Genomic DNA, 26,596 nt, shown 5'->3' on the forward strand with positions numbered 1-26,596 from the left:
AAGAAAAAAGGGGCAAAAAAGAAAAGTAAAAAGGAATTGAGGCTCATTTTCTGCATGTCTACCAGGTTCTAGCTAGAATTCTTGTCAAGTGCTTTTACTCTTGAATGTGACTTGACAACGATCCTGGTGTCCCAAAAGCCAGCCCTTAAAGTAAAGATCACTTATAATCAAAAATAGCTGTGTAGGGCCGAAGCTTTAGCTCAGTGACACAAGCACCTGCCTGGCAAATGCAAGGTCATGAGTTCAGGCCCCCAGTACCAAAAAAAAAAAAAAGTGTACAGATTCCTGAAGGCATCCTTGAGGTACTACAGTACTGTAGTCACATGTACAAGAAAATAATTCTACTGAACTGCAATTGAGGCAGGCACAGAGGCAAATCACTAGGTAACAGTGTGAATATTCACATACCTTTAAAATAACTATAAGATCAAAAGGCTGTACATCCGTAAAAAAATAAAATAAAATAACTATAAGATTATAAGTCAGACATTCCTTCTGGAGTATAGGGCTCTTTCTATTTTATGAAGCCTTTATAAACTTAGTGTTTGTTAAGATTGTGGCATAAGAAATGACAACAATTTGGGAACTGTAAAGATTAGATTTGTACTATGGAAAGAAGTTGAGTTCTAAGATCAGTGGGTAAAGACACAAATGCTGTGATAGTCATGATCATTTAGATGTATCAGGTATTTTTAAGATTACAAGACCTTGTGAACACTTTGAAACCTTTTACAGATTTGCATTCTTGCCTTGGCCAGGTAAATATGCACTATTTAGCTAGGTTTCCCAGATCCTAATGCTATTCTCAGCAGAAACATTTAGATTTGATAATTAGAAACTCTTTGACAATCCCAGGAGAAAGTATTAGCAGCAAGGTGGCTCAAAGTTGTTGCAGCACTCAGCAAGTTTAACACACCTGAGTTCTGTAACATGGTACTATCAGAACTTAGTCCAGAGATAGACTCTGCCATATTTCTTGTTGAGTGTTACTCACTTCCACCTCTGCAGCCCTAGGAACTCTCCAAGTAATGTTTGTGGTGCTGACATGACCCTCTAAGGGTACTAGTGAAAAATATTTTGAGTTGATCTGGGTTAGAATTGTTTTATCAGATTGCTAAAGGATGAGTTCAGTAAGGGATCACTTGACAGTATGTTTTCTAATCCTGCAGATAATCTCAGTCCCCAGGAAACAAGCTCCAGTTTGAATTCTCTGCCAGTTTGGAGAGACAGGATGAATGGAGATTAAGGCACTTGGCCTCCTTCTTGCAGGATACTGCTGTGCTATTAAGGGCTCTCCAGAATCTCCAGACCTTCTGTGGTCCCAGAAACAGAACAGGATGTAGATTAATAATAATATCATCCAAGCAGCAGCTCAGCAGGGCCACAGCAGGGGGATGGTGGGAACATCCAGGGGCAACTAGAGGTCAAAGATGCCAGCTCGGGACTGATACACTACAGGACAGAGAGCTACACCCAGTTGACAGCATCTCTTCAAGCCCCAGATACATTCAGTATCCAAGCACAGCAGGCAGGGATGGGTTCCTGCCTCTCTTAACCAGGCCTCTTGAATTCCTCAGCCTGTCTGCTCCCTGGAAAAGAAACAGAAGCGTAGGAAGGGTGCTGTTAGGATAATAATGGGAAAAATCTTCACAAGTGGGCCAGAATCTAACAACAGTTAGCATTTTCTAACAGGCAATATGGAAAATCCTACAATTAGTATGTGGAGATGGACTCACCAAAAGTAGAATTGACTGCCACCATATAGCCCTAGGGACGGGGACATGAGACTGTGGTCCCTGATAAGGGACTGTGATGTTACAACTTTCCTGAAAGAAACATAGGGTCCTAGACATCCCGACACACATAAGTTCCATCTTCCTGTTAGACTCCTTCCTCACAAGTCAGAATAAGGAGGAGAGACTTATCCCATCAAGCTTGCTGAGAAGAGGGGGAGTTTAGAGAGCAGCAAGAATGGTTTGTCACTGAGTTATTTCTGCACCCAGGTGTTTGAGCCATGCAAGGGGTGCACGGCTCACCCCTTGAGGCTATACTATTGAGGCATCCTTCAGATGGAGCAGCAGTTAAGAGTCTGACCAAGACTTCCATGTGCCTTTCCCCAGTTCACGCTCAGAGATTCGCCTGGGCCGCTCTGAGAGCCTCAAAGGCCGGGAAGAGATGAAACGGTCTCGGAAGGTGGAGAATGTGCCCCGCTCTCGAAGTGATGTTGACATGGATGCTGCTGCTGAGGCCACGCGCCTCCACCAGTCGGCCTCATCCTCTGCCTCCAGCCTCTCCACCAGGTGGGTGAATTTGGGCAGCTGCACCCATTGCTCTCCAGGGCTGGGACACAAGTTTACTGAGAATCAACATTCCCTCAACAGGTCTCTTGAGAACCCAACCCCTCCCTTCACCCCTAAAATGGGCCGCAGGTAAGTGGTAAGCACAGTGATGCTCTCTGTGTTTCCTTTTCATTGACTTGGGTTGAGCAGGAGAGGGAGAGGCCAACATAATTTGGAGCGAAGCTAAACTGCCTGTCTACCCCCAGGAGCATTGAATCCCCCAGCCTGGGCTTCTGCACAGATGCCCTCCTACCCCACCTCCTAGAAGATGATCTGGGCCAACTCTCTGACTTGGAACCAGAGCCAGATGCTCAAAACTGGCAACACACCGTGGGCAAGGACGTGGTGGCCGGGCTGAACCAGAGAGAGATTGACCGGCAAGAGGTCATCAACGGTGAGAACATGCTCCCCTCCCCATCCTTGCTTGTACTTCTGTGGGAGTAGATCCAGCGCACAGAGCAGGAGGGAAATGGGACAATGCCCAGGTAAAAGTGACTGTGTGATCTGAAACCAGCACTCCACCTCCCCTAAAAGTAGAATAGTATGAGAACCAGCTTGTGACTCCCAAACACTTGATGATCTGTTTTCTGTCTGTCTACATCTTGTCACGACCACCTCTCAGAACTGTTTGTGACTGAGGCATCCCACTTGCGCACACTTCGGGTCCTGGACCTCATCTTTTACCAGCGAATGAAGAAGGAGAACCTGATGCCCCGGGAGGAGCTGGCCCGGCTATTCCCTAACCTGCCTGAACTCATAGAGATTCACAGTAAGTAGCCCCAGTTCCTCCCAGCTCTGCCTACCTGCTGCTTTCCATTCCAGCATGTTCCCCTGCCCTGCCTTCTGACCAAATAACCCGCACTGGTGCCTGTGGGAGGAAGGTTAATGACAACTTGATAGGAACCCTCCAGATACCCCCAAGTAAAGTGGTTTCCAGACCATTCACCTTGGCACTTCTGTCAAAGGTCCTTTTTTTCCAGTCACAAAATGTCTAACACTGGATCAACCTGAGGCATTTCTATTTCTTCTCTCTTCACCCCAGATTCTTGGTGTGAAGCCATGAAAAAACTCCGGGAGGAGGGCCCCATCATCAAAGATATCAGTGACCTCATGCTGGCTCGGGTATGGTTCCAGACTTCCGGCACATAGCAAGGTGGAGATTGGAGGAGATGAGGGCCAGTTACCAAGGCCAGGGAATTTAGCAGGGGTGGGTATGAGCAAGGGCTGGATCCCAGTGGGGACTGTTATGTCTGGGCCATGTCTGTTCTGCCTCTTCAGTTTGATGGCCCTGCCCGAGAGGAACTCCAGCAAGTGGCTGCACAGTTCTGTTCCTATCAGTCAATAGCCCTAGAGCTGATCAAGACCAAGCAACGAAAGGAAAGCCGATTTCAGCTTTTTATGCAGGTGTGTGTTGAGCTGTGCCTCAGCCCCCTTCCTCCTCAGCAAGTTTACCAACAATCTCCTGGGTTTTTTTCCAGTCCCCATCCTCTCCTCTGGCTCTGGAGGACAGCAGCACCCTCGTCCCACCTGCCCCTCCCCCTCCAGTGTTGTGACACATGGCACCCTCTAGAGCTAGACCACCTTGGTTGAAACAAACACTAGATTAACAGCCAGAGGTCCTGGCTCACCTACCAGAACCAGTAGGCACGCAGCTGTGTCTTGGTTCCCCATCTGTAAAATAAGGATGTGACCTTCCAATATCTTTGAACCGTATCACTTCTTTGGGTCAGCATTATCCTGCTGCCACCATTTTAGAGTGACCCATCTGGTGTCAGGACCTATTTGGCATTTAGCCAGCTCCTAGCCACAGTTGAAACCATCTTGTGTCCAGGAGGCTGAGAGCCACCCTCAGTGCCGGCGGCTGCAGCTCCGAGACCTCATCATCTCTGAGATGCAACGGCTTACCAAGTACCCACTGCTGCTGGAAAACATCATCAAACACACCCAGGGTAGGCATGGGAGGGCTGGGGTACAGACCTGTGCCTAGCACCACCGTGTGACTTTAGCAGGCACAAGACCTTTGTAGTCTTCAGTGCCCTCTTCCTTGTTAGGTGTGTCTCAAAGCAAATATTCATAAATATACTTTGGAAAATACAAGCTGCTCAGCAGTTGAGAGAGTGAGAGCTACCACTGTCCTGAGTAGCCTTTGTACAAATCATAGCCCTTGGTTCTTCCCAACCATCCTGATTAGGGTCCCACACCAGTAGCCATGCTAGGTTGAGCCCCAGTTTGTGCCTCTGCTGGATGCTCTGTGCAGTGCGCAAAGACAGCTGCATGTGGTAACACTGAAGAACAAAGGACAAGCTAAAAAGAAGATCTGACCCCAGGCTGTCACGTTCCAGAGGTCCTAAGCATCCCTTACTCCCTTGAATTTTGCACAGTGGAGACAGGATAGAGAGGTGTGGAGAACCTCAGCCTGGCTTAAACAGGTTTTTTCCTCATAGTTAGCAACCACAGGTCTGGTTGTGGTCCAGGCAGGAATTCTTAAAATTGGCAGTGTTTAAAATCTAGGGATGCTTGGTAAAAGGTAGCTCTGCTACTTGAGGTAGCCTTTACCTCAAGGCTAAGGCTGGCTTACCTCCACACCTAAGTGCTGGTTTGAGACAAGCAGTTAGCACGGCTGTGAGGAGGCAGTAAGATATATGAAGCACATCTCAGGCAGAGGGGAGTCCCTAATCACTACCTCTGTCTGTTAGCTGGCACTTCAGAACATGAGAAGCTGTGCCGGGCCCGAGACCAGTGCCGGGAGATTCTCAAGTTCGTGAATGAAGCAGTGAAGCAGACTGAGAACCGGCACCGGCTAGAAAGTTACCAGAAACGCCTGGACACCACTGCCCTGGAGAGGGCCAGCAACCCCCTGGCAGCAGAATTCAAGGTCAGTGCAACAAAGTCACCCTCTCACACAAACTTCTTAGGCACCCTCAGGGCAAAACTAGTCAGGGCCTAGAGAGTTTTAAGGGAAGGAAACAGGAAGCAGCTGTGACAGGGTGACACAGTAGAGCTGTGGGAGACATATCCCTGTCACTATCCTAGATGGATGGGGCAAACACCTCACCAAGACCAGACGAATGTTAGCAGAGCATGGGGTAGGATTTAAGACAAAGTGGGAGATCATGTGGATGGGAGTAGAAATGAAAGAAAGGAGGGCAGGAGAAGGAGAGTGTCTCTTGGGATGATAAATGGCATATGGTAGTAGCAGGAGGGAGACCCAAGCTATAGCCGTTGTATAGCACATGCTTCATAGTTGCCTTTTTACTTTACTGTGTCCTATAAGGGAAGAGACTGTTTCCTCTTCTCCAGTGATTCCCAGGGCCTTGGCACAGTGTACACACCCAGTAGGTTCTCAAAGACTTGTTGAGTGAATAAGTGATGATATCTCCTTAACAGAGCCTGGATCTTACAACCAGGAAGATGATCCATGAGGGGCCTCTGACCTGGAGGATCAGCAAGGATAAGACTTTGGGTATGTGCCAGGGGGCAGGCACACCAGGGCATCCATGGTAGGTAGCCTCTGAGAGTCTTGTCTTTGTTGCATAAACCCTGGAAAGTGTTGGCTCTAATGGGATGTTGAGGTAGCTGCTGGGCACTTAGAACAAGACTGGGATGTTGACCCAGGGGTCATTAAGCATAGCATGCAAAAAGAATAACCATGGAGAAAGGACATGGAGTCCCCAGACTCCCAGGGTCACCGAGACCCTGATGACAGACATTCAAGAGCCCCAAGGTCCCCTTGTGCTGATGAAGGATAAGTGTGCATCAGGGTATGCTTCGAAACCCCCAGACCTCCACGTGCTGCTGCTGGAGGACCTGCTAGTGTTGCTGCAGAGACAGGACGAGCGGCTGCTGCTGAAATGCCATAGCAAGACAGCTGTGGGCTCCGCGGACAGCAAGCAGACATTCAGCCCCGTGCTCAAGCTCAATGCCGTGCTCATCCGCTCTGTGGCCACAGGTACCTACAAATGTCCGACAGCCTGGGCTCTGGGCCATGATCACTGTGACTTGTGTCCAGTGAGCACTGGATGATGCAGGTCCAGCCTGGGGTTTTACAGGACCTACCTGTCTGCCTGTGTTTCTTTCCATGACCCAGCCTAGCTGGAGAATGTGGTCCAAATAGATGTGGGATAGGATGAGGTCCAAGGTAAAGATGAATTAGATAGAGTGGTGTGATCAGTCCTCAAGGACAGTGCTGGATGGGATGAGCAGGGTTGGGAAGAATAGGATGGGGCTAGAAGAGGAAGACAAGCCTTCCTCCTGCAAGAGTGTCCTGGGCAGAGTGGTTACAGAAGATGAAAGCCCCAGGACAGAGCCAAGTCAAGCAGCCAGAGGTGAGCAGGAAGAAAGATGGCATAAGGCCCCCTCGCTCTTCATGTGTAACCCAGTGCTGCCTGCCCACCTGTAGGGAGCATGAAGGGACAGTGGGGATGGAAAGGTTTGTAAACTCAACACAGACACACATTAGCCCTCAGTTAGGGAAGAGGGACAGTGTGAAAGATGACATGAGGTTCCAGAGCTGACTGTCACCTGTTACTGGGTCCCAGCTGGTTCTGATTGCCCTTAATGTCTGTAGTCTTCCTCCCAATAACCCTTGGTGTTCAAGTCTACCCTTAATTGCTCTAGGCCTAGGCTCCATCACTTCCGCCACCCTGTGTTGACCTTTCCATTTGTCTCCTTACAGATAAACGGGCCTTCTTCACCATCTGCACATCTGAGCTAGGCCCTCCCCAGATCTATGAGCTGGTCGCACTGACATCATCAGACAAGAACACGTGAGAATTGATTGAGGGGTCCCAAGTAACCGCCATCCCTTTGGGACCTGGGTGGTGTGTATGAAGATGGTGGACAGTGAGGCCAGGGCTTGGTCCCAGAGCTGTCACTGCATAGGGAGCTGGGAAGGGAAGCAGGAAGCAGGACAGGCTTAGAGAAGCTGTGAGGAATCATCACCCCCACCCCATAACTAGGTTCTATAACAATTATATTAAGTCTGCACCTTCCTTCTGCCCCACCTGCACTGCCCACCGACATCAAATTTCCCATCAGCAGCCACTAGAGCTGACATGGTACAGTGGAAGGAAACAGGTTGAATCACACAGTTTCTCACCCTCAGAGTTTCCACTGTAGGATGTGGATAATGCTACCTCTTAACTGTTTAGAAAAAGAAAACAGAGAGTGCTTAGTGCAGGGCTTAAGAGAGGGTTAGTGTCCAGTAGTTGGTAGCTACAAGTCATATAAACCCAAGGGGGCATCCAACGAGAACTGTGCGGGAAGTGAGTGATTGCCAGGCCAAGGTTCCTTGGGGCATGGCTGCAGGGCTTCAAAGCTGTGAAGCAGTGGGGTCCACAGGGGACGAGGTGGGTACCTGGCCTTGTTCTCACCACCAGTGCTCTCTGTTCCTACTGAGCAACAGATGGATGGAGCTCCTAGAAGAGGCTGTGCGGAACACCACCAGACACCCCGGAACTGCCCCCATTCCCATTCTTCCCCGGCCTCCTGGCCCCCAGGAGCCACCTCACCAAGGCCCAACCCCCAGCAGGTATAGTGTTCAGCCCTCCAGGCCCTGTCCCAGCCTCACTCCAGGCTCCCTGCTTCCTGCTCCTGTTAAGCCCTTCACCCTTGGGGTGGACAACATTGGCAAGAAAGTGCTGTCTGGGAAACACAGTCCAGAGCACCAATAGATGGAGGAATGTGGCTGCTTTTGTACCTTCTCTTCCCACCTCCCACCACCCTCCCACCTGGCCTGTATAATGGAGAGTGCACCTGAAGTAGAACTGGGTGCAGAATGAGGGCTGAGATTGCTCCCATCCTTTGTCCTGACCAGACAGGCCAAGAGGCCTGACCCCTCCCTCCTTGGAAACTGCTTTTTCATTGCTTACTCTAACTGCTGAGTCCACACTGGACATCCTGACCTTTTGTGACATCCTGACCTCCTGGCCGGTAGGGCCAGAACTGCCACCAAGGTGGCCTTCTCTCACCCGCAGTGGGTTTCTTCCTAGGATGGAACTGGATGACTCAGAAGTGTTCCATGGTGAAGCAGAGCCTGAGGAGCTACCTGAAGGTAAGGCCCCTGAACTGTCTTGTGAGAGCCGAACACGGTCCAGTTTTGGTGAGCACAGGTTAGGTAGGGACGTAAGGATGAAGGGTGACAAGGGAGTCCATCAGGGCCTGAAACGTGAAAGTATGGGGTTTTGAAGAAATAAACAGAAAAAACAGAGTGCAGAGAGAGCCTAAAAGAGTGAAAACAAACTAAGAAACAAACTAGCTCACATGACTAGAGCCCTCTTCCTCTTAGAGTTATAGAATGATGAACAGAGGAAGCAGTTTCTGGGGTCCAGTGCCTGTGCATATTTCAGCCCTGGGCTGGGTTGCTGCTAAGAGTTTCAAATACAGTTTCAAACCCTCTGGATGCAGAGGGTTTCAGATACAGTTGCTAGGGTGGGATAAAGTGGGACGTTCTCAAAACAGATTGTCATTGAAAGTTTTTATGTTAGGAAGTTAGAAGTTCTGGTCTAAAATGAAATCTTGGGCTCTGACTGGGCCCCTCTTCTGTGCACTCTACTTAGAGTGCTTTTCCTCCTGACTCACGCACCTCCTTCCATCCCCATTCTGTGTCCCCTTTTTATGATTCACATCTGTATTTATCTGTGTCCCTAGAGACCTACCTACCCACCACCTACCCCCCACCCCCCGCACCGCACCTCCATGCAGGGATCTGTGTTTTTTCCATCTTTGATGCATCTCAAGGGCCTGGGCAGTGGCTAGCTACAGGAGGTGCTGGGGAAGCCTCTGTAGACCTCAGCAGATAGTATTCCCAGACCCTTGGAGCCATGCTGGGTATGTGATCACCCTATGAGTACTCTCGTGCTCCCTTGCCCTGCCTAACAGTCCTCTCTCAAAACAGGTCCTGGAACTCAGCAAAGAGTCCAGGGGAAGCAACCAGTGCCACCAGAGGAGCCTGAGCAGAGAGGCAGTGCAGAGGAAGAGGAGCTGGAGGCCCTGCCTCTTGCTCCTACATCCCTGAATGGAGAGAACAGGGGCATCAGGACACGGGACCTCATCAACCTGGCTCTACCAGGTCCCCTGTTCATGGAAGGCCTTGCTGATTCAGCCTTGGAAGATGGTAAGTACTTGGCCAGTGCGAGCTTCAGCCTCCTCTGCTTAGAGGCTCTCCCTGGTCATGCTTGAGATCAGATGGATTTGGATACCTACTGACTGGACAGAGCCCTCCAGCTCTGCCCCATCTTCACAGCAGATCTAGTTGAGTAACATTACCCCTGCCTTCTCTGAACTCTCCCACCCCTGGCACAGTGTGAGTCCTGTGCTGGGGAAGCCATCATAACCCTGTTTCCCTCTCCAGTGGAGAACCTGCGGCACCTGATCTTGTGGAGTCTCCTGCCAGGTCACACCACGGACACTCGGGCCACTGCGGAGCCTGAGGATGACCTAACACCTACACCTTCTGTTGTCAGCATCACCTCTCACCCCTGGGACCCAGGCTCCCCAGGGCTAGCTCCCATTAGAGGTCACAAGGACAATACCCAGCTCCCAGAACCAGAAGAAGGCCAGCTACAGCACGAGGATATGGCTCGCTCTCTGGCACACCTGCCCCCAAGGACCAGAAATTCTGGGATCTGGGAATCTCCTGAGCTGGATAGGAATCCACCTGAAGAGGCATCAAGCACAGAAGCATCAGGAAATTATAAAGTTGTAAGAAAAGGTAAGATATATTGGAATGTCCATTAGGGAGACAAATACCACTTTTGGTGGGGTAGAGGTGAGTCTTGTAGACAGCTACTTCATCTCCATCTTTATTCTGGGAACTGGTGAGCAGAGACTGGCACTGGGTTCCGAGGGAAGGAGACATATACCATGTAAAGGCTTTGGAGTCAAACAGCTGAGGTTCAAAGCCTTAGCTCTGTTACTTAATGTCTGTGTGACCTGAGACAAAATTGTGATCGTCTCTGAACATTCTGTCGTATGTATATGAGGACAGTTACTGCTACCCAGCAAAAAACAACTACCAATAAAAATTTCTTTTCTTTACCACCCTTCAAGTCCTGAAGAAAAGGTGTGGTCTTTCTCCAACCCTCAAGACAAAATAGTGGCCAGAAAGGGAGGGAAGGGAGGGACACTTGGAGAGCGGGGGACTATGTCTGAGGGAACAAGATGACCATAAGGGTGTTCTAGGTGGGAGAATGCTGTGGACAGCTCTATGGCAAGACTAGCTTGCCAGGAGGTCAGGCCCCACTAGAGTGGCCAGAGCAGTAAGCTCGAGAAAGGGGAGCTCACACCAGGCAGAGTGAGCTGAAAAGGAGACCAGATCTGAGGAGTGTGGTGGGAAAGATCACAAAAGCTGGCGTGGGAGGCTGGTAGGCTCCACATTGGTGCAGCAGGATTTTCCTGTCCCCCTCATGCTCCATGCTGCCTTCTGCCTGTCTGCCTGAGGTGTACCCACTTTCAGTTTCTTAGAACTGACCTTCTTCCCTCTGTCTTTCGGTGAAGTGGTGGAAAGTTCTCTGCAGCTCCCAGGAGGTGACCATGTGTGATCTTGTGCTCACAGTGTTCTTCCCTTTTCTTGTTTCTGCCACCCCCACCTCTTTGCCCCTCTCCTCCCTACTCTCTTCCCTTCCCTTTCCTTGTCTTCTGGCCTCTCCTCTCGCTGGTGGTGGTGGTGTCGGTGCAGCTGAGGTGGTAGGCAACAAGGCTGTCCCTGCACTGCCAGAGAGTGGCCAGTCAGAACCTGAGCCACCCGAAGTGGAAGGCGGAACAAAGGCTACGGGTAATCAACTTCTTCTTTAGCCAAAGCCAGTCAGGGCCTGTGGGGCAGAGGTGAGCCTCGGGCATCAGACCTTGCCTGACACATAGGTGCACTGCAGGTCACTCTTCTATCTAGAATGGTTGGACACCCTGTGTTGTAATCTAACCTCCAGCTTTTGAAAATCACTTGTCAGAAGCTATGTGGCCCCTTTCCAAGCACAGGTTTAAGCAGCCCGTGTCCAGTTGTGAGGTGAGGCAAGGAAGCCAGCTAGGGCCCAGGGCTCAGTGTCCTTAACCTCACATGCTGAGCAGGCACTTCTACTCCAGCTACCACTCCAGTATCACTGTAGAATCCAGCTTCCATGGCCTCCCAGATTCCTCAGTGCCCACCTATCTGCCAACCCTTCCTTCCATGGTCTCTGACCTTCCTCTGCTATGACAGTTCAGGCGGGATCAGCATTGATACCCTTTGGCAGAGCTTGACCTGAGGCAGGGTGGATGAGGCTGCTGCTACCACCTTTTCAGAAGAGTCCAAAATCAGCCCAGTGTTTCTTTCCCTTCCCTTCAAGGGATGGGAGCCACTCCCTATTCCCCAGATGAATCACTGCCACCTGCCCTCCTCCCTTCTCTTCCATTACTAAGCACCTTCCCTGGCATGTAGCCAACCTGAGCCATCATAAGTTGCCATCTTGAGAGAGATGAGTTGGGTAGGCATGTGAGACCCACTGTTGTCAGAGAAGGCTTCCCTGGCCCACCCTGCCTGCTGGTGTGTATATGGCAACACTGAGGGTGTGGGAGGGAACCCCGGTGTCTCTCTGCTTGCCTTCTGATACCTTTCTTTTCTCATGGGAACAGGGAACTGTTTTTATGTCAGCATGCCAGCAGGACCAGTGGACTCCAGCACCGACCCTTCAGGAATAGCCACAAGCCACCCCCAGCCACAAGCAGGCAATGGAGATCAAAGACTCTCCAGCCACTCTTCCTCTGGCCTAGCCCTCAGGGACGTGGGCATGATCTTCCGTACCATCGAGCAGCTCACCCTCAAACTTAACAGGCTCAAGGTGAGAGATGTAGGCAAGGGTCCCTGGAGGCCTTCATTGTGTCATCCAGTATCATACACTAAGAGTGAAATGTCTTCACTGGAGCTCTAGACCTGGCCTCTGCCCACCCAACCACCTTGAAATCACAGCCCTTTCCCAGGCCCAGCATAGATGGAAGTGTGAGCACCCTTGCTCCAGAGGCCTATGAATAAAAGAACCTGAGAAAACATCCCCCAACTCTTCCAGGACATGGAGCTGGCCCACAAAGAATTACTAAAATCGTTTGGTGGCGAGTCCTCTGGTGGCACCACACCTGTGGGCAATTTCCACACAGACACATCCAGATGGACAGACAGCTCCATCTCTCCTTCAACCAAGGAAGCCCTGGCCTGTGATCCCCAGGACAGCTGTGAGCCAGAGTCCTACCCTGAAGACGGTGAGTGAAGCCAGCTTCCACTCTATGCCCACCATGAGGGAGGCAGTGTTTGTTAGCAGGCAGTGTGAGAGGCGTTGGCTCTGAGGGTCTAGTTTGTCCTTGACTAATACCTAATTTCCTTAGCTCCAGAAAATTATCTTTTTAAAAAAAGACACCCACAGAAGATCCCTTAAAGATGGGACCAGAACTTAAAGATGAACCCGCTTTTCTTGTGCTGTAAGATTACACCCCAGAGAGAGCCTAGTCTCACATCTACAACTTCTTCTTATTAAATGTTCAGAACCAACATAGCCATGTCCTAATTCAGGAAGACAAAGTAGATACCTACCTAACCTAGGGATTTGGGGGCTGATAGAAGTAGGGTTTGGTACACAGCCTCTTTCAGACCCCACAGAAAGTAAGGGTTTCTAAAGGGGAAAAAGTGCTTTACCACAGATGGATGATGCTGAAGTTGGAGTCGGAGGGCTTACTAGACAGCACACAACAGACTTCGCCTCAGGCATAGCTATCTCCTCACCCCTGCCATTCTCTCACAGGCTGTGACACCCTTCTGGAAGACAACACTACAGATACACCTGTGTCACCAGGACTGTAGCCACCATGACAACCAAATCCTGCACATCCCTGCTTCTCCATCAGGGACAAGCCTGAGGCAGGGGTGCAGACAGGGAGGCCTCAGACTGCCTCCCTGGGGAAGGGGCAGTTGGGAAATGAATGCAGCCAAGGTCTGGGGGAGACCCGAGTGTTGCTTGATCTGCACAGATCGAAGCCAAGTCTCAGTGTCTTTCCCATATCTCTAGCCCAGTCCTCCAGGGCCTCCATCTCCTGAGCATGTTGACTGCATCTGAAAGACCCCTACTTGACCTTATTGGCAGTGGTCTCCCCGCCCCACATAGCATGTGAACCTGTGTGCACCCTGCGTGCAGGTGAAAGGAGGAGGCTTCAGTGTAAATGCACTTTCTTCCTCCCCTTCTCCTCAGGACCCCAGACTAAGCTGGGTGTCTCTTCTCTTGGTCACTTTGGATTCCTATAAATATGTATGTATTGTATGTGCATCTTTGCTGTTGTAAATAACTTGACTTTTCTGTTTCTGTCCCTGAGTGTTGGAGGTAATTACAGAAGGGATTGCTAAGGGAAGAGGTGTAGGGCTTTCACTCGGATCCCTTCAAAACAATCCAACCCACCTAAGGACGGCCTGAAGGAGGAGACAGACGAGACTGTCCCTGTGCCATATGGGGAGGTCTCCTGGCCCCTCCTCTGTGGCCTGGTGCTGAGCTGCCACATCTCCTTGGACTTAGAGGACCTAGCTCATCAGGACAGGACCTGTGGAGAACTTCTCATACCATTGTGTCCTCCCCTCCTTACCTGCCCCTGTAGAAACTCATGTAGCAGGTATGGGGCTGAAGATGGACACCAAGAGAAGGGCAAGGGATTTGAAGCTAGAGTCCCTGAATTAACCCAGGATCATCCCTGGGGGCCACCACAACTTTGGCCATCACCATGTCCTCACACTAGCCCCCACCAATGACTAAATATACACACTGTGCTAGGTGTATATATACATATATATAAATATATATAATATATAAAATATAGATATGGAAATGACTGTTTCGCTGTTAAGATAATGTATACTCTTATTTTCCTCCTTTCATGGTTAAGATTTTTTTTTTTTAAGAAAAGTTAATATTCTTCAGTTGTGGTACGTGTGTGATTCTTGGGACCACAGTGCTAAAAGATGTTGACCAGAGTTGTTCCTAAGGCCAGAGCCTTAGAACCAGGTCTTACCATGTTCTCTGCTCAAGCTTCATGTGCACTCTGAAGAGGCAACTTACACAGCCTCAGATAGAAAATGCAAAACGAATGAGTAGTAAACCAAGGCCCAGGGACCTCAGGGACCGCCCTTCGGCAACAGCAGGAGTGTGAGTAAGGTGCAGGGTTTTCCAGGCCTGACCAGCACCCACTCCCTCAGACACAGCCAGGTCACCAGTGATGAAGTGTGGGGTAAAGACCTTGGACTCTGAGAGGATATGGGCAGGGGTGGCAGGAAGCCAGGGTAAGCTGAGCATCATGTGCTATGTTGGGAATTGAGAGAAATGACAGCTTGTCATTTGAGAGCCACAGCAGATCCTGGGGGCTCACAGACCATGAGGGCTCTCACAGGCAACTATGGAAGTCCTGCTTGGGGTGGGGCAGAGAAACTGGCCCTAGCCTGCCCCTTCTCTGGAGGGCCCGTTACTGGAGGTGCACTCCTCAGAGTCAGGTCTGTGCATGATGAGGGCATGAAGGGGTTACCACACACTCCACATATCTGGGTTCAGGTTATCGACCGTGCTTAGTCTTTGCCATGTAGGTGCTGACCCCTGGCCTTTTCCATACCTATCAAATACCTAGGGCGGCTAGATTAGGGGTGGGGGTGACATGCTCAGTACCACCTCCCGCCTTGTCCTCTGCCACAGCTTGTGTGTGTGTCAGCAGCTAAGCCCTGTCAGAGTATGTGTTCTCTGATGAATTCAGGAAGTGATGGGCCTGGATAAGCAGGAGCTAGTCCTCCAGAGGCAGAGGGGCAATCCTCTGGGCCAGCTGATGCCAGATGGGCTGAACTATAAAGTGATGCACACTGTTATTTCTGACCATTTATTGTGAACAGGTCAAAGTCTAAAGGTTTCACACATAATTCTGTAACAGACTTTTCTAACACCTCAAGGAAAAGTACATCAATAGACTGTTCCTGGTCCAAGACCCCCCTGGGGTCACCACAGTCAGTGACAATGGAACTGTGTCTGTGGCCCAGAGCCTCAGTGAAGGTGGTAGTAGGAGCTAGGTAGAGACAGGCAGGGCCTCTTCATCCCTGAGCTTGACCTTGATGGGATCCTTTGGCAGCATCAGCTCCTGCATCACGATGTACATGGGACATTGTGGGTCGAAGCAGTTTTTCTGGAGAAGGAAAAGTTAGCAGCTGACAACAATGAAGATCAGTCTTCTATGAGAAAACAGATACCCTAGAGTAGGACAGATTAGGGGCTAGCCAACATGAAGTAAATAACACTGCTGATCTTAGGGAAAAAGGAGTACAGTTTATGTTGTTATCTTAAAAAAAAAAAAAAAAGGAGAGTGGGGACATAGTTCAGCAGCACAAAGCTTGCCTGATAAGCACAAGGTCCTGAGTTTGATTTCCAGTACCACAAAAAAAAAAAAAAGTAGGCCTGCCTCAGAAACAGGAAGGCAGAGGTACCTGTAGCTGTGGTGAGAGAGAGACTCACCGCCAGGGACAGCCACAGCAGCCCCACTGGGCCCTTGGATGCACTCTTGGGCTTGGAGAACTGTGCCTGGTACTGCACTGCTGTGAGGAAGCCCTCCAGCCCTACCTCTGTAATGCGGTTTCCTGGGAGCAGGAGATGGCCTGTCACAACCTCTGAAGCCTGCTTCTCCTGCTCCCCATCCCCAGTCACCCCCCCCCCAGGAATACCTTTTCCTGAGCAGCCCTCCACCCCAGCTCCTTGACTACTTCTTGATTTCCCTTCACCCTCCCCAACCTGTCTTCCTGTCCTCAGCCTCTTCCCTAAGCCAGCACTTACCCTCACCCCCTGGCCTATGCACAAAGGCCTCAGACATGATGCCCAACTAAGGGAGAACCAGGTATGCCCCCTTAGACTTGGGGTGGGTATCCTTCTGACAGGAGCTGCAAAGGGTAGGCTGGCAAACATACGGACGAGGTTGAGGTACAAAAGGACCTTGTTCCCAGGCATGAAAACCTTCCCATCTCGGTGCTCCATTGGCTCCAGGAGAGGGTTGATCATCTCTGTAGTTTCTGCAACTAGCTGCTGAAGCAGAATACTGATTGCAGCAGAGGAGAAGGGAGCTGGTCAACAGGCCAGTCATTCATTCAACATACATGTTTTTGTGTGCTGACTATAGGGTCCAGGATCTGTCCTAGGTGCTGGGGCACAAAGATAAGCCCATGCCCTCCAGAAGTTCTGTAGTGTGTGGGAGCCCGGGTAAAATAGGAACTCATGACATGACCCCAGAAGAGGTAAGCTGGGAATGCAATGGAGTGCAGCAGGGAAACTTCTAGCCCCAGCGAGGGGTGGGAACAGCTGAAAGATGTGCCTGTGAGTTGCAGTGTGAAGGTATTGAGATTCTTGGGTGAAGGAAGGCGAGGGGAAACTGTCCAGGCAAAGAATGTGCTGGATGCAGAGGCTTTGCAGGTAGGAAACAGCATACAGAATTTGCCTTATAACAAGTATTTGCTAACTGGCGCAGTGATAGCCAACAGGCAAGATGACAGTGGAGGGACGTGAGAGAGAGCTAGTGAAAAATAGTGTTCAAGACAGGCTGAGGCCACAGTGGTTTTCCTCTGCCCATCTTCCTGTTTTAAGAGTTTTGTCTAAGGGGACAGGAGACACTTCTACAAGTGACTGGGACCCTTCCCTACCTAGGAGATGTCAGTGGGACTGGGCCAGAAGAGAAGACAAAAATACAAGGACACAGACAGGCCCCTGTGGCTGTGGCTGACAGGTTGGAGAGCTGCAAGTGTGAGGTCGGCACCTCCATCAGACTTCAAAGCACAGAGCAGGTTCGTCTTGAGCAGGAAAAAGGAAAGAGGGTGAAAGAGAAAGCCCTTTGCTCCATGTGCAGCTGCCCTACCAAATGGTGGAGCTGGTGGCCTTCGGAGGAGCAGCTTCAGTTGGGACAACAGATCTAAAGTGTGGGCAAAGCTGGACAAGGAAAGAGAATTGGACTCCTGCAAACCAGGAGTGGAGGGAAACACTAGGCTCCACTGCTGCCACAGCAAGCCCAGGTTGGGATGGAGGAGCTTTGGGGTATGACAGACACAAGAGTGGAGAGAAAACTACGAAAGGAAATGACTCCTGCCACAGCCATGGGCAGGAGGCCCCGTCCCAGGGGTGCCAGGGCATTAGAGCTCCTGAGGAAGCCTCTGCTCCTGCAACTTACCTCAGATTCCAAGAGGATGCTGCGCTTTTCTTTGCTCCCCATTTTGGTCCCTTTCCCCCTGCTTGGTTTCTGCTCAGGGATGGTTACCTCTGTGGCCAGAAAGGAGCCAGAATGCATCATGCAGACCTCAGATACCACCCAGCTTCCCCAAGGAGAGAATGGGTGAGGTGAGGACATTAGACCCTGCGAACTTTGTTTTGGTTATAACATAAACAACTACAAGGCCCTCCAGCTAGGCAGATGGGCTCTCCTGAGAACAGGGCCATTAGGATGTAGGTCTGGGGTACAAGCTGTAGAAGGAAGGGGAGCCACTATGTCCGGGCTTTCCACATCATCACTGTAAGAAGGAAGTAAGGTCCAGAGAAAGGCATGAGCAAAACCAGCTCCTGACGGACACATCTAGGCCAAGAGCCTCTGCACTGCTTTCCCCTCCTCCACGCAGGAAAGGTGACAGCCAAGGGGTATCTGCACTTACTCCCCTTGCCTGGCTTTGTGGTGTCTTCTTTCTTAGCGGTTCCTTGTGTGGGTGACTTCTCCTTTTTAACCACTTCCTGTACAGAATATAAGATGAGCAGTGAAAGTCCTGCCTCCCAGGGCATGGACAGTAGGTAAGGGAAGCCCAGGGTAGAGGTAGGCCTGAGGCCCATTTCACCTCTTGCTTTCCCTCCTTCTGTACATCTTGAAGGTCCTGGACCACCCAGGACCTCCCAGCTCTCCCCAAGCACACCTACCCCTAGCTTCTCCTTTTTCTTGGCCAGACCCTTCAGGGTTTTCATTGACTGCATCTTTTCCACCAGTGCCACACTGCTGATCCCCCCAATCTGAGGCTTCTCCCGTTCCGTTTTGGTATCCGCTTGTCGAGAGGAGGTTGGCTGTGTTCACAAATGGGATAAAGGGGCAGCTAGAGCCCTTCTTCAAAGGGAGATGGTGAGGAGTCTCTGCTTGGGCAACACATCTCCCTCCCAGAAGGTGAAAACAATTTGTCAGGGGCTCCTCTGAGTTGGGGAGCTGTTCTGAGGAGTATCCAAGAAGTAAACAGAGATGAGCTGGGAAGTGAGATAGGGTACAGACTCTCCTATTGAATGGGAATGGCTGTCACAGATCTATTTGCTGGCACTATTGTAATTTCAAGTGCAATCTGAATTAACTCATTCAATCCTGTAAGGCAGGTACAATTATTCTTATTTACAAAAAGGCAGAGGGGTTAAGTCCTGGGTCAAAGCTGAGGCGTGAATGAGCTGGATTTCAAGTCCGGGGTCCGAATCTAGCATTTGGTACTTTAAACGACCCCACAGGATAGCTGTGCTGCTGGAGCCCACCCCACAGAGGTAGGAGACTGGAGATTCCCAGCTGGGTTTACCGATCGGGACCTGTCCTGTGCCGCCTTCTCCAGTAGGAGGCGCCGGCGTTCCACCACCTCAGGGTGTGTCAGCTCGAAGGGACGCAGGACCTGGGGCAAGGCCAAGCCTTAGTCAGACCTAGGGAAGCGGGGAGTGGGGGCCGACAACGACGACTCCTTGTATGCTAGTGGACAACCCACCTCAGCCAGCTTCAGGGCACCCTTGTCCTGGATGCGGTTGTGCGCCAGGGACAACCAGAGCAGGGAGCGATTCAGCCGAAGGCCCTGCGGGATGGGCAGGTGGGCGGTGAGCTGAGCGCTAAGAAAGAGAGCCCCCCCCCCAAACCCCAGGCACACACGTCCGCCAGGTGGCCCGCGCCCTTGTCCCCAATGTCGTTGAAGGCCAGGTTCAGGGACACCAGAGTCCGGTTGCTGCCATGTAATGTGGACAAAGCCTGGCCCAGAAGCTGTGCGCCATGGTCGTTGATGTTGTTGTTCCGAAGAGACAAATGAGCGATCCTGGACCATGAGAGGGAGGAGAGGAAACCCCCTGCACTGCTGTGCACCCTTAAGACAGGGATGGACAGACAAGGCAGGCCCCCCCCCCCCACAGAGAGCCCTCAGGGAGATGCCAGAGGCTAAGGAAGGGTGGGGATTAATTCCTGCCCTGGAATAGGGTGTCAAACCCAGAGAAGGGGTGAGAGTGGGTGGCCTCACGTGCTGTCCATGGCCATGAGCTTGTGATAGGACTGTTTTGGCAGTGGGTTCCCCTCCAGAGACACCTTCCTGCAGATGGGAAAAATCTGAGAACCACGAGAGACAGCTGAGGTCAGGTAAGGGAGAGGGACAGAAAGCAAGCACGGGAGCAGTTAGGAAACAGTAAGCTAGAAACCCATGGGACAATTCCCCAGGCTAAAAATGCACACACGAACTTAAATGTGAAGGTGCCTCTCTGTAGGCTGACCATGGCCCTTGGTGATCCTCAGCTCCTGCCATCCAGGTTCTACATGACTCTCTCCCCTTCACTGTGGCCAGACCTAGGGAATCACGTCTAATGAAGTGACAAAGTGATGAGGTGTCATGCAAGTCACCGTGGCCTACACCTCCAAAGCTCTCTGGCACTCTCCCAAATGCCCTGTCACAGGACATGCAGATACCTGGGGTAGCCAGCCATGGTGGTACACATGTCATTCCAGCACTCTGGAGGCTGAGCTAAGAGGATCACCCCCAGTTCGAAGCCAGCCTCAACTACATAATGAGACTGTCTCAAAAGCCAAAGTAAAAAACCTACAAACAAGCAAGCAGATGCCTAGGAGAGGCTTCCAGTCAGTCACACAGTAGAGCCGGGAAGCAGATACTTCAGCCTCACCACAGCCCCAGGCAACAGCTTTACTGCAACCTCAAAATAGACCAAGCAAGCACCCAGGAACCCACACCCAGATGATCTCACAAAACCTATGAGGAATTAAGTGTTTGCTGTACGAAACCACTAAATTTGAGAGCCATTTTGTTACAACTGTTAAACTACTATTCCCTTCTATAGACTAAGGGTTTCTCCAATAGTTTTTGCATCATAACAAAAACTGAACCAGGGAAAAAATCTTTTTCTTGCTATATAGTCCACACTGGTTTTAAACTCACAGAGATCTTCCTGCCTTAGTCTCCTGAGCACTGGGATCACAAATGTATGCCACCGCACCCAGCTGAAATTTCTCAGCTTAAATGTTTTCTCCCATGATTTTTCTGGGGTTTTTTTGTTTTGTTTTGTTTTTTGGGTTTTTTTGCACAATCATTTCAAGCTACCTTCCTTTCACATAAACTTTGTGTATTTGTTTTTTAAACCAGGGATCAAACTCACGACCTCACACTTGCCAGGCAGGTGCTTATGCCACTGAGCTAAATCCCCCACCAAACTTAGTGTTTTTAAAATTACTTTTATGGGGGCTGGAGATTTAGCTCAGCAGGCATTAAACGCCTACCTGGAAAGTGCAAAGTCATGAGTTTGATCCCCAGTACCAAAAAACAAAAATTACTTTTATGCTGCTATCTGACTTATTCTTACATAATGAGCTCACACAGTTCTTTCTCTGCTAGCTAAATCATTTCTAGTTTCCATGATAGAATGAAATGTATGCTTCATGGGGTTCTATACAGCATACTGTGGACTCAGCTAAGAGAAGCCACAGTCCCTGCCCCAAGGAGCACATAGCCTGTCCTGGAGCAGGAGTCAGGTAAGCCCCAAGGTACAGCAGAATCTGGGGGACATTCTGTGGAGAGGTCAAGATGCAAAGGGGTAGACAGCCAAGTCAGTTTGGTTCTTTGTACACCAGAACCTGTAGCTAAGCCCCCTCTCGTCAGGCATCTGCTCCCCTCCCTGTACAGGAATGTCCTTTTCCAATGCCTAGCTGGGCCTAGTCACAGTCCTCCAAGGAAAACCCCAGAACCAACTCCTCTAAGCAGCCTTCCAGGTCTTCCTGCTCCTTCCCAAGAAGTGAGTGGAACTAGTTCACCACCACCACCCTTACTGCCCTGCAAGGTCTACTCTTGGGACCTTTTCTCTGCCTCCCTGGCTGTGAGCTCCCACAAGATGTGAACTGTCTTCCCAGCCACAGGCCTGGGCCAAAGAACAAGGGAGATGACCTCCAGGAAGAGTAGATGGTAGTGGGGCTGATAGACAGGAGAGGGCAAGGCCCAAGGGCTGGGCTCTTTGGATACTGGTGAGGACTGAAATGGGACTGAGTCTTGTCAAGGGAGAGCTTCATGACCCAACGATAGGGATGCCAGGCCCAAGAGCCACCTGCCACTTCCATACCAACTGTCTCCCTGACATCCACCCAGCCCAGCTGCTCTCCCTTCCACTGACCTGAGAGTTGGTGAGCAGAGAGGCAGGAGACTGATGAAGGTGCTTAGGGTATCATCCGTCAGCCCTACTTTCCACAAGCTGCAGTCAGCAGAAAACACAGAATGAGCAAGCGGTTACCTGCTATGAAGATCCCTGCCAGTCCTCCAACAGGCCCTTTCTACCTTCCACCCCACAATGCAGTCTGGTATGAGTGTGTGTGTGTGTGTGTGTGTGTGTGTGTGTGTGTGTGTGTTACTGGGGACTGAACCCAGGAGCTTTGCACCCAGCCCTTTGTAAATTTTGTACTTTGAATGAATGAATGAATAAATAAATAAATAAATAAATAAATAGATCTATCTTGTGTTCTGAGACAAAGTCTCATTCAATTGCCCCAGCTGGTCTGGAACTTTTGATCCTCCTTCCTCAGCATTTCAGGGTGCTGGGACTCGGGACAGTCTGCCCTTTTTTGTATCTATCCTGAGCCACCAGGAGCACAGCTCATACACTGGCCCTTTCTCCATCCAGGGTCCTCACTTGATGGCCTGAAGCTGGCTGAGGGAGGGCAGGCAATTTGAGAAGATCCCCAGAATCCGGTCCTCCACCTTCCAGCCTACAGGAGAGGAGGGCCTTAAATCTGGGGCAGGACCTAGGGGACCAGGGCCGGGCTGGGTAGAGTAGTAGGGCAGGCTACCACGGATGTAGATCTCCTTCACCGCCTTGCCGTCGTCCTGCTCCAGCTCCACTTGGATAGTGGGCCGGAAGAACACATACTTGCTCTCCAGGCTGTTGAGGCTGCAGGATGCTGAAAGCCGCTGGTCATCTGGAAATCAGGTAAGGAGGTGAGACGCTGTCAGGAATCCCAGCCTCGCACACTCACAGCCCCATGTGCAGCCACTACCACTGACCGAGGTTGGGTTTTTCTGACGTGGAGGCCAAGGAATCAGAGATCCGCTGCGGGCGCGGCCTGGTGACGACCTTGGGGAAGTCAGTATAGCCCGAACGGGCACAGAGCTCAGCGAAGTCAGCCTCCAGCACTCCGGTGCACTGGTATTCCTCTGCGGGGTGAGCAGAAAGGAAGGTATGTCAGGGGCACTGATGTTGCCAGCAATACTGCAGCACAGAACTGTTCAAGTCTAAATGATCACATGTCAGGAAAACCAAATGATTATTTTGTGTTACATGCACAGGCAGAGCAGCTGTCATGACTGGACAACTTTCTGGCTTTGCTGTTCAGGTCAAGAGGTCATTTCCAAATATTACATACTTCCACTATATCATCCATAGAAAAAGCCTGGCTAGATGGAAAAAAAGTCACTTGAACTTAATGTTGTTTGCAAGATGTGATTGATACTATCAGCCACATTCATATGCATGCCCATAACTCACATTGGTTCAGGAAGCTATAAGGAGAGGTGTGCAGAGCACACACTCTTCCCAAAACCAGAGATGCAATGGCCCTCTAAAGATAGATCACTGGCCAGAGTTTCTGAGTTAGGAAAGCAGCTCTAGATATTTCTTTTAGAAAAATAGTCACTACCAATGCACATGCAGTTACACAAGGGAACTCAAAACTTGCTTATTTGTGTGACATTCAACCTCAGTCTACAGCAAACTCAATCAACTTCTTCAGGGGAGAATTACAGCTATAGTCAAAGTAGCAGATAAAGTGACTGCATTCAAAGCCAAACTGGAATTATGAGGATCATGAGAAAACTTTGTTTGTTTGTTTGAAACAGAATCTCACTAGGCATTTCAGGCTGGCCTTGAACACACTGTGTAGCCTACGCTGATTTTAAATTCACAGTGATCTCCCTGCCTTATCCTCCCAAGTACTGGGATTACAGGTTATGTGATACCACACCTGGCTTAAACATTGAGATTTTTAAAATGCTTCAAATATTAGCAGAAGGGGAGTAAGTCAGGGCTTTCCTTCTCCCTAGCTGATACATAATCATGTAACTCATCTTTCAAAAAGTTTGAGCATGACTTCCCAACCACAAAAGACCCCCAAACTGAAAAGGAATGGATCTAGGACCAATTCATAAATTGGGGAACAACTCTGTCCATACTAGAATAGGATCAACTATTTAAGATCACAAGTGGCAGTGGTCTTTGAAGTATATGTGAGACAATTTCAAATCTCCCTGCATTCTGGACTAATGTCTGAGATTGCCACAAAAGCACTTGAAAAGCCTGCTTCCATTTCTAACATTCTGTCTTTGTGAAACAGGGTTTTCTGCAAGTGACAGGAACAAAAATGAGATTACAAAGTACACTGGACACAGACAACATACTTTGTCTCTCATCATCCACAGATGGGACTGTCGAGTTGCAGACCAACAAATCAGGGCTCCCACTGATTCTGCATTATGGTAAGTTGTGTAATTATTTCATGTGATACCAGGCAGGAGGATGGCCATGAGTTTAAGGCCAGCCTGTGCTACATGGTGAGTTCAAAGCAAGCCTGAATTACAAGCAAGATCCATTCTCAAAATAAAAACTATTTCATGTAATAACATAATACTAGAACTAAACAAAGCACAATAAATGTAATGTGCTTGAGTCATCCTGAAACTATCCACTAACACCCCATGCATGGAAAAACCGTCTTCTATGAAATGGGTCCTAGTGACAATTCTGCTCTAGGAAATTGTACCCTGTCTTATTGTCCCTTCTGAAAGATATCCTTTTTTAGCTCTCCTAATTCTCCACCCACCTACAGCCACTGGCACTGACAGCAAGATGGTATCTGGCAAGTTTAGACAACCAGCACCTTTTTCCAAGTAAAACACCTCCAGTCCAAAGCAATAACTGACTGTCCGTCTCTCATGGCAAAGCTGTCAAATTTGTATTAAGAAGCCAGGCAGCGGGGCTGGGGATTTAGCTCAGCGGCATAAGTGCCTGCCTTGCAAGCAGGCAGTCATGAGTTCGATCCCTGGTACCGATAAAAACGAAAAAAAAAAAAAAAAAAAGAAAGAAAGAAGCCAGGCAGCCAGGTGTGGTGGCACTCGCCTGTAATCCCAGCACTTGGGAGGCTGAAGCAGGAGGATTGTTTTGAGTTTGAGACCAGCCTGGAGCTACAAAGTGAGCTCAAGGCCAGCCTGAACTGAATAGTGAAACCCTGTCTCAAAAAGATAAGAAGGGGCTGGGGATTTAGTTCAGTGGCGTTAGCGCCTGCCTTGCAAGCTCTCAGTCATGAGTTTGATCCCTGGTACCAGCCAAATTAAAAAAAAAAAAAAAAAGATGAGGAGGAGGGGGCAGCAGCATCTGTCCAAAAAACTCTTTTGCAATAAAGAGCCACCCCCTATTTATATCACTCAGTATGACTTATAAAGTTTTATTCTCTTTTTCTAGAGAACATAAGTTCCATGTAAGCAGGACTGTGTCCAACTTTGTTTTCTGAATCTATCCTGGTGTCAAAGCAGACATTCAAAAAATAACGGCTGAATGAATGAAGATCTATAGACTGCTTAAGACACCTTCTGGCAGACCCCACCTCCATCATTCCCTGGGTCTTCCCCTCATACATCTCATATTTTATCACATCGTACTGTGCTTGTCAGCATCCCAAACCACATGTGGCTTCTTTAAGATCAAGTTTAACTGCCAAGCCTAGGCTCAGGAACTCGGGAACTTGGGACCAGGGAGAGGCGGGTGGGAAGGCCAGAGCCGCACCTGGAGCTCGGTTCCCCTGATCCCGCAGTCAGCCCAGCGTACCCGGGTTTTTGTGCTCTTCCTCGCCCGTCTGCGGCTGGACAACCGCCACCTTCTCCTTGGCTGTTCGCTCCCCTTTCTTGGTCGTTGCGCCGGACGACTTCTGGGTCCCAGGACGCGGGGTCTTGGCTGCTGTTCCGGGCTCACTCGACATGCTGGTGCCTTTGCCACCTTCGTGGGAACGGCTAGGCACAACAGGATTCTTGTGAGGCTCCCCCTGGTGATGATGTCCGTTCCGCGGGCACCCACGGGAATCCGACCAGCCAGCTGCGTGAGTCCTACAAGTCCCTCTCCCAGACAACCGAGCGAGGTGGGCGGGCCCAGGCAGTAGGGGGCGGGGCTGCGCCGAGGGGCGGAGCTAATAGAGGTAGAGGCGGGGCTGACCGGTGGGATGGAAAGGACGGCTGGAGGAGGGACGGGATAAGCATGGGAGGGGCGTGACATGGGCAGTGGCGGTCAACAGCAAACTCCTGTGCTCCTGGGCCTAGGATCTGAGCAGAGAAGAGCCAGAGTGACCCAAAACCTGGGCTGCGCCATAGCGAAGGAGCAGAGTGGATCCTCCAACAAACCACAGCACACAGCACAAAGATGGGCCAGGGCCGGGTAATCCAAAGTCACCCAGGGAACTGAGCCAGCAGAGCAGGATCAGGGAATCAAAGAACACCAGGGAGAGTCCAGGTAGGGGCAAGTCCTCACTCCAGGGACTGCCCACCTACCATATAAAGAGAAAGCACCAAGAAAAAAACCAGAGAGATCCAAACTGAGGATGTGGTGCTAGGTCCCTTTTCACCACATCTGTTCAGGCTCCTGGAGGTCTGAGAGCTAAGCCACTAGGCTGAAGGCTGATCTAAACCCCAAGTGTTCTCCCCTGCTGGGCCCTTTCTGAGTGTATTCTCTTCCAAGGTCTTCCTGCCTCAGAACCCCACTCTGTTCGTCTGAAGAAAGCCCACCCTTTGGAGGGCTTCTGATAAAGATAGTCTATTGCTGTTAGAGCACACAATGTGACCATCTGTGGTAGCACTTACCACAGTGTCATTTACACTTTTTTTTTTTTTTTTTGTCTTTTTCCTTTCTATCGGTACTGGGGATCCAACTCAGGACTGCCTGCTTGCAAGGTAGGCATTTACGCTGCTGAGCTAAATCCCCAACCCCCATCATTTATACTTTTATTAACTCAGC

The 26,596-nt window shown here is 50.2% G+C and overlaps 2 protein-coding genes across 28 annotated transcripts in view; one reads left to right on the forward strand and one right to left on the reverse strand.

Annotated features, from left to right (window-relative positions):
- The window catches only part of Arhgef11 (Rho guanine nucleotide exchange factor 11), a 117,974-nt gene extending 103,799 nt beyond the window's left edge, over positions 1-14,175 (forward strand). For 15 of the 16 annotated variants that reach the window (XM_013158671.3, XM_063250340.1, XM_063250341.1 and 12 more), the window contains 19 exons: positions 2,121-2,300; positions 2,382-2,429; positions 2,546-2,733; positions 2,962-3,108; positions 3,382-3,461; positions 3,618-3,743; positions 4,171-4,288; positions 5,036-5,214; positions 5,727-5,802; positions 6,121-6,288; positions 7,015-7,105; positions 7,744-7,869; positions 8,330-8,391; positions 9,235-9,453; positions 9,691-10,050; positions 11,017-11,112; positions 11,946-12,151; positions 12,377-12,566; positions 13,103-14,175. In XM_013158671.3, the coding sequence (XP_013014125.2) occupies positions 2,121-2,300; positions 2,382-2,429; positions 2,546-2,733; positions 2,962-3,108; positions 3,382-3,461; positions 3,618-3,743; positions 4,171-4,288; positions 5,036-5,214; positions 5,727-5,802; positions 6,121-6,288; positions 7,015-7,105; positions 7,744-7,869; positions 8,330-8,391; positions 9,235-9,453; positions 9,691-10,050; positions 11,017-11,112; positions 11,946-12,151; positions 12,377-12,566; positions 13,103-13,161 (2,719 nt within the window). In that variant the 3' untranslated portion in view covers positions 13,162-14,175. The remainder of the gene's footprint in view (positions 1-2,120; positions 2,301-2,381; positions 2,430-2,545; positions 2,734-2,961; positions 3,109-3,381; positions 3,462-3,617; positions 3,744-4,170; positions 4,289-5,035; positions 5,215-5,726; positions 5,803-6,120; positions 6,289-7,014; positions 7,106-7,743; positions 7,870-8,329; positions 8,392-9,234; positions 9,454-9,690; positions 10,051-11,016; positions 11,113-11,945; positions 12,152-12,376; positions 12,567-13,102) is intronic. The other variant, XM_063250345.1, reaches the window with a different exon arrangement.
- A 1,014-nt stretch (positions 14,176-15,189) lies between these two features.
- Lrrc71 (leucine rich repeat containing 71) lies at positions 15,190-26,473 on the reverse strand. Of its 12 annotated transcripts, none has more exons than XR_010048035.1 (15): positions 25,421-26,473; positions 22,609-22,758; positions 22,395-22,523; positions 22,238-22,313; positions 21,725-21,802; positions 19,579-19,647; positions 19,221-19,380; positions 19,063-19,146; positions 18,883-18,972; positions 18,254-18,394; positions 17,998-18,073; positions 17,523-17,611; positions 16,301-16,387; positions 15,830-15,951; positions 15,190-15,503 (listed from the first exon to the last, which is right to left on the reverse strand). XR_010048035.1 is itself a non-coding variant. In XM_003475401.5 (15 exons), exons 1-15 carry the CDS (start codon positions 25,569-25,571, stop codon positions 15,387-15,389), a joined length of 1,644 nt encoding a protein of 547 aa, XP_003475449.1. In that variant the 5' UTR covers positions 25,572-26,473; the 3' UTR covers positions 15,190-15,386. The 12 variants fall into 12 exon arrangements, 9 of the variants coding, with proteins under 9 accessions (XP_003475449.1, XP_005006244.1, XP_063106429.1 ...); XR_010048034.1 differs by having other exon boundaries at positions 16,301-16,390; XR_010048033.1 differs by having other exon boundaries at positions 16,145-16,390.
- Positions 26,474-26,596: the final 123 nt, after the last annotated feature.

The sequence above is a fragment of the Cavia porcellus genome, unplaced genomic scaffold (assembly GCF_034190915.1).
Source record: "Cavia porcellus strain 051 isolate PalLab524CR breed Dunkin Hartley unplaced genomic scaffold, mCavPor4.1 scaffold_6, whole genome shotgun sequence".
In the NCBI taxonomy this organism is placed as follows: Eukaryota; Metazoa; Chordata; class Mammalia; order Rodentia; family Caviidae; genus Cavia; species Cavia porcellus.